This window comes from Diospyros lotus, chromosome 13, assembly GCF_014633365.1.
Source record: "Diospyros lotus cultivar Yz01 chromosome 13, ASM1463336v1, whole genome shotgun sequence".
Taxonomy (NCBI): Eukaryota; Viridiplantae; Streptophyta; class Magnoliopsida; order Ericales; family Ebenaceae; genus Diospyros; species Diospyros lotus.
The window spans coordinates 13412190-13419359 of NC_068350.1; the positions used below are offsets into that span (position 1 = coordinate 13412190).

At 37.2% G+C, this 7170-nt stretch overlaps 1 protein-coding gene across 1 annotated transcript; it reads right to left on the minus strand.

Annotated features, from left to right (window-relative positions):
• Window positions 1–581: 581 nt before the first annotated feature.
• LOC127789001 (UPF0481 protein At3g47200-like) lies at window positions 582–2669 on the minus strand. Its single transcript, XM_052317726.1, has one exon. It carries the CDS (start codon window positions 2543–2545, stop codon window positions 860–862), a length of 1686 nt encoding a protein of 561 aa, XP_052173686.1. The 5' UTR covers window positions 2546–2669; the 3' UTR covers window positions 582–859.
• Between the last annotated feature and the right edge of the window lie 4501 nt (window positions 2670–7170).

Here is a 7170-nt window from a genome sequence, read left to right on the forward strand (position 1 = left end):
CTCCTCCAGCTCATTAAACTATTTCACTTGAAACCCTAATCTCTTATTGTATAATTATTTACTACACCAGCCATTTTCTTTGCCATTCTTGATTCTTCTGACTTATCAGACACCCATTACTCCAACCTATCAAAGGGTCTTTTAGTATAAACCCTTGCATAGTCCTAATTAATTATTTGTTTTACAGCTTGCAAGCGGAGGGATCTAAGCCAGCGAATTCACTACATCACTGACGACAAGGCGCCGTGAATTTATCGGTGTGAATCCTGAAAGCAACAATTGGCGTAATAAATATATTTTTGGTTTCTTGGGTTTTCTTCTTCATTAATGTTGATTTGACTATATTGATGCATGTGTCATTGTGTGTGTATGTGTTTTCCTGGGAGAAAGGTTGGCCTATGGCCTTTCTCCACGCAAAAGAATAAATAAATAAAAAATAGAACTCATGACTATTCTGATCACATTAATTTATACGAAAATTAATAAACGATAGTAGAGACGTAAAACACAAAATTTTCTTGCATCTAAGAAATAGGCTTGCTTAATCATAGAAATTATTGCAGAATTATAAGTAAAAATTGCAAATTTCTGTATGCTTCAACATTGTGTGATCTTGATTTGAAAATGAACTTTCTTTCTTTTAATTTATTGGCCTCCAATGAATAGAGGCAACCGACAGAAAAAGAGCATGCCGGCTATCTCAGTACCTACGAGGGAAGTAATGACATTCACCTTTTGAAAGGATGAATTTTGATGAGATATGATATAAAACAAAATCAGTGTTGAAGAGGATTCCTTTTGTTTTCTGCCAAATATAGGGTTCTAGGGAAGAGATAGCATCATGGATGACATCGATCGATCACCTAAGCATATTCCGGACGAAAGTGGCGACTGTAATGCCAAAGACCAGAAAGGCAACACAGAAAGCTATACACGTGCAGGGATTAGCAAAGTATTTCCGCTTCATATGCGCTCTGGCTTTAGGCCACCAGCACTTGCTGTAATCATCCGCTTTCTTGCATGTCTTGGCGAACTGGAAATCCTCCAGAACCACTTCCCTGCAGAGCTTGTTGAACAGATCCGAGGCCTCTTCATCCGCGCCTAAGTAATTAAATAAAACGCCCGCTTCTGAAAGCACTCGCACATCTTTGGCTGTGTTCACGAGCCTGTCCATGAGGTAGGCATAGGAAGTGACGACCAAACTCGAGATCCCGGGGCTGCACTGCTCAAAGGCAATGAGGTTTCTGAGCACAACCTCCGTGGAGTTGTTGATCTTTAGAGTTGGAATCTCGAAGGAGGCTCGGTGGAATAGCCATTTAAAGCCTTCTGGTTCCCTAAACTCCACGTCGAATGGGTATTTTCTGACCTCCGTTCTGGGTACGAACTTGACTCCAGCAAAGTCGAGGTCTTGGGCAGTATTCATGAGCACGATTTTCCCCACATCTTTCTTCGAATTCTGAAGGTCGATGTAGTGTCGGTGTAGAAGATGGAGGATATGGTTAACCTTCATGCCTTCATCTTCTTTTTTTCGCTTCTCGTCTGGATCAGATTCACTGGGTTCAAACTTGGAGTCTTCTTCTAAGAACATCACATCGTGGAAGTAGGAAAGGACATAGCATTCAAGGGATTCAAGGGAAGGATTTGGTCGAGCTTTCTCAGTGAAGATGAAGAGCCTCTCAAGAACAAAGAAGGGAAGCTGGTTCTCGAGCAGCAATAAATCATGCTGGAGGCCGTACCGCCTCAATCCGCCGTTGAAAATTGGATCTTTGCTACGTGGGTTTTCATCAAGCATTCGGCAGTACTCATAGCTCCTGTAGAGAAGCTCGAGAATGAAGCAACCATCGATGACCAGCATATCTTCCGTGACCAAGTCGCCATGCTCGGCGTAGAACTTGCTGGCCTCGCTGGCGAGCTTTCCCATTTCCTCTCGACATCTTTTGAGCACGTGGGATTTTTTCTCGTCGGTAGCTTTGGCAATCCGGCCGAAGATATCGTTCACATAACACTTCTTGATGGTCATTCCGTTCAATTTCAGCCGGTCGTCGTCGCTGTGAATAGGGCCGATGGAGACGACGCGAGGAGCGTAGGCGCTTTCTTTCAGCTTCCGGAGCTCCTCCGGCACCTTCTGGATCACGGCGTACTGCGATTTGGCCTTCCTTGCGGCTTTGATTTCCTTGATTGTTATTGCGTGGCTCCCGCCGGGCTTGGAGTCGTTGCCTTTGATGGCTTCTGATCTCGATGACATCTGCGTCTTGGCATCTTTCCGGCCATGGCTGGGTGTCCGCTGCGACTGAGCGGCCATTGCTGATTCATATTGTCTGTGAGGAGAGCCATTAGAGACAGACCGTGCGGTATAGGGACTTCCGTTGGGCTTGGGAAGATCTTCTGGCACTCTGTAAATAGGACCGGAAGAGATGGATCCCGTGCTTGGAGGAGCACGACCTTCGCCGATTTTAATGACGGCGGCGTCTGTATGGCTGCGTGTAGCGTGCTTGGCGTCATTCCTCCTGCCATGGCTGGGTAATGGCTGGAACTCAGTGCCCATTGATTGATTGATATTTGCCGGTACTCAGTAGTTTAGCCGCCTATTGGGCTGACATTGGATGATACAAGTTCGCCATTTTCCAGTTAAGAATAGAAATGTATATAAAAATAACACAAACTAACCTTCATCAGCCAAAAGTCTTCGTCTAGTACACGCGTATAGTCAAGCTCTCACAATAACTTTGGCACTGCACTTCAAAGCAAAACGATACTCACGATCACTCATTAATTCCCATTTTTTAAATGTAATTGAATAATCTACAAGGATTGGCCAAATAATTAATAATAAGGATGTTACGTGAAGGTATTTTTAAAACAATAGAGCGTGTTTGATAGCATAAAATTTTCATGAAAAATGTTATATCTAAAAAATTTAATTCCATCCTTATTATTTGACCCAAAACATTTTTCATAGAATTCAATTCCATGATACAACCATTTAAAACATATTTTAACCTAATTTCTATGAAAAATTGATTCCTAGGGGTGGTGGTTTTTATTTTCCATGGAAGATGGAAAATGTTTTCCTTTTCCAATTAAATACAATCAAACATACTCTAAAGGTTTGTTTGATTACATTACCTAGAATTTAATTTTAGATAATATTGTCTAGAAAACAAAAATCATCATACCCCCTTGAAAAATGAATTCTATGGAAAGAAGGTTTAAATACTTGTACCATACATATTTTTTTATAGAAAAATTAAGATTGTTTGATTGTTTTCCATAGAAAATGTGTAATAATTACATATTTTTTATGAAAAATGTGTGCAATCAAACACACTCTAAGTCTATTTGGATAGATAAATGGAATTATCTTTTTTTATCATTTTAATTATTGATATTAGTATAATTATATCATTTATTATTTTATTTACCAATAATACTCATTTTCCTCACAATTTTTTAAATTTTTTATAAGATTAAAAATATCTTTTTGTTTTATTCAATATCATTAAAATATTATAAAATAATATAAACTAAGCATTAACTTTCTATCTAAATAAATTCTAGCCATTTAGCAAAGTCTTTTTTCAATTATTAGAGTTTAAATTTTTTAATGAATATAATTTGTATATTATTACCCATATTTAAAAAGTTCACCGCAATACATAATAATTGAAGAGTAATAATCATATTTTTTTAATAATTAAAAAAATTATTCATTATTTTTATAGTGGTTTATGTCAATAAAAATGAATTACCCGAGTTTAATAGTATTTCTGACTAACACAACTAAAGGGCACAAGATTCCTTTGCCTGCCCTACTACATCCAAATTAAGACTCATTCAGGTCTTCGAGATAATTTATAAAATTTGGTCTCCCTGTAGCTATATTGTAAGAGATGGGCACATGGAGATCCAACCTGTAATCATGTTGTCTTCAGACACAAAATATTAGTGTTTTAACTTAGTCACGTGTTGGTATGTATTAGTGGTAACGTTTAATTTGTTAATAATTATCTAATTATATTTATGAGATTAATTGTTTCATTAGGAGGTGATAGTATATAACTAGTTACACTATCAATTTTATTTGTTACCTCACAAATACAAAAGACTTCTATTCCCCTAATTCAACCACGATCACATCCAGAGAATAGCAGATTTTTTTTTTTTTTAATCAGCCTAATTTTAGTTTGTGCAAATTGTTCCCAACCCTTGTGGTTTATTTTAGTCCCCAAAAGGCTCTTTGGCTTACCCTTTTTTTTTTTTTATAGCTTATAAATCTTTATACTTATAAGTTGTATAAAATTTAAAAATTAATAACTTTTAAATTGATAATATGTTTGGATAAATGTACTTTAAACTATCATTTATATTGTTATGTGTTTAATTTGAAAGAGTTGATAACCTATTAAAACTTAATAAAAAAACAAAATTGGATGTGTTAGCTGAATAATACAAATAAAATTTATAAAAATACAAACATTTAATAAAAATAAATACAATATTTTATGTTTAAATTTAAGTTTAGTTTATAAAATTGTTAAATATATTAATACAATATACATTAATATATATGTTAAATATATATATATTAAATATATATGTTATATATATATATATATAGTGAACGGATAAAGGTATGGCGGCGATGACGATGGAGGCAATGGAGGAGAAGATGGAGGCGACGGTGATGGGTTGGGACCACAACGATGGGTTGGAGGTGACAAGCTGGGGCGACAACGATGGAGACAGATAGACGACGGACAATGGCAATGGAGATAGTGACGGCAACGGCGACTGACATGGAGAAGGCAACGATGGAGGTTAAAAATGGTAGTGGCCAAGAAGGCAAAGGGATGAAGGAGAAAGGTATAAAGTTGGAAAAATGTGTTTTGTTTGGAGGCAAACTTGTCATTTATTTGATTAACAAAATAAGCTACCAAGAGCTTATTTGGAAAAGCTAGGAATGAGGAAATGGAGCAACTTATCTCAAAAGTTGTTAAAACATCTTATAAGCTCGACAGCGTTTAAACTCTTAAATTTTAACAAATGCGTAATTAAATAAACTATGTAGCTTATAAACTGAAAATAATGCTTATAAGCGATCAAAACGGTAAGCCAAAAACCCTCTAAATCAAAGTGCAACAACTTGTGACCTAACTTCAAGATCACTTTAGTTGTGTAATCCAATCATATGCAAGATGTATCAATGTTAGAAGGGGTTAGAATATTAAACTAATCATGCTCGAAAATTTCTTGAAAAATTCTATAGTATATGATCCTTATCTTCTTGGTTTAGCTTGGTTGATAGCTTATTCGCACTTCTTCATCCATTTTTGCTTCAATCTTGTGCTACTAAGCACATACATGCAAAAGGAAAATCAATATCTTAGGCATTATAGAACTCAAAAGTCCAAAAGAAAAGAAAAGAAAAGAACCAAGGACAAGACCCTTTACCTTCATGGTCCCCTTTTGGATCTCTATTTCCTAATTTCTTTTCCAAATTTCCTTCACTCCTCTCAGTTTTCTCGGGTTCCTTCTGGATATCATACATATAAATAGTTAGTTTGAGACTACTAGACTCAAAGATATAGGAAAGTTTGAACTTACAAAACCATACCTCTGTACACATCGCTGTCAATGTAAAATTGAGACTAGTGTGTAAAATGAGCAACTATCATTCACCATTCATTCAAGTAACTTAGGCTTCGTTTAGCTATGCGGTTTGACATCTTATAAGCTATTAGTTTAGCTTATAAGCTATCAAACTTATTTTTTTACACGTTTGGCATCACCAACAACTTAAAAGTTATATAGCTTAAATGTTAATCTAATAGCATTTGTAAGAAGCTCTCACCCACCAAGTTTTGCAAAAACACTACAGAGAGCTTTTTGAGTTGACTAACTGAATTATGATTTTACCCTCCTACATTTCAAATATTTACACCTTCTATCCCTATACCCATTCCAATCTCTCATCTTTTCCTCCATTCCCCTTATCTTCTCCCATCTTCCCTCCTCCCGTATCTGTGCCTCCTCCATAAACGGTCACCGTTGCCACCTAACACCACATGTAATACCCGAGAACGTTGGGTTGTTTGAGAAATAGTATTTTATTAGAAAAATTGAATTTTAAGGAAAATAGGTATCAAAATAGCCCAATAAATTGACCGAATCGACTGCCGGGAGTACCCTGGAGCCGAGATGCCTAAAGAAAATAATATGCCTTTGTTAAGTACTTCGAGATATGATTTATGGCATCGAAATATTTTGAATTGGAAATAGTTTTCGGTACATAAAAAATACAGCTATGGAATAGGCTGTAAAACCGAATAGTCCTAAGAGACTCCCGAAATGAAAACGGAAGTCAAGGGAATCTTCGATTCATCAAGTAGAACAACCTTTTAGTGAGTTTTGGAAGAAACAGATGGATTTGGGGCCAAAACAGAAATTTGGGCCTAAGTGTAATTTTTCAAAGTTGCCCGAAGGGTCAAAATGGAATTTTTCTTAAAGTTTCAAGGGAGAAATGGAAATATTGGAACTTGAGGGACTCAATAGAAGTTATCAAAAGTTGAGGGGCTAAGTGGAAAATAGCCAAAGTGAGAATACCAAATTCAAAGGTGCTAAAGTGCAAATAAGCAAAAATGGCAGCCATGGAAGCCGACCAGCGCACGGACGGTCAGCGACCGGCCGTTTCAGGCACGAGGAATGCATGAGGGTTGGTCGAGGGAGCTTGGGGATCAATTTTGGGTCGATAAACAGCCTCTGGCGTGGTCGAATTTCGAGCAAAAGCCGACCAGAAAGTTTGGTCGCTTGGCCGACACCAGCAAGTGATGATGGTGGTCGAATGAGACTCGTTTTAGGTTGATCTGGGGTAGGGCTATGCTCTAACGGCCATGGGCTATCAGATCTCGGGCATTTGGAGCGTCGAAGATGCCTATAAATAGCACATGAAATGGCCGAACAATTTTAGAAATTAAAGCTTCAAATTGGGTGGGTTATTTGGTGATAAATTATGTACATGAAATGTTGTTTCATATGATGCATTAAGTCATGGTATGTGGCATTGGCTTGTCGTTTTTGTGGGTTGGGATTGGGATGTCAAACTGTGATACGACACTTGAGTGATAGCACTAGGGAAGCGTGCCAAGGGAAAATACCCAGCTTGTCGACTTG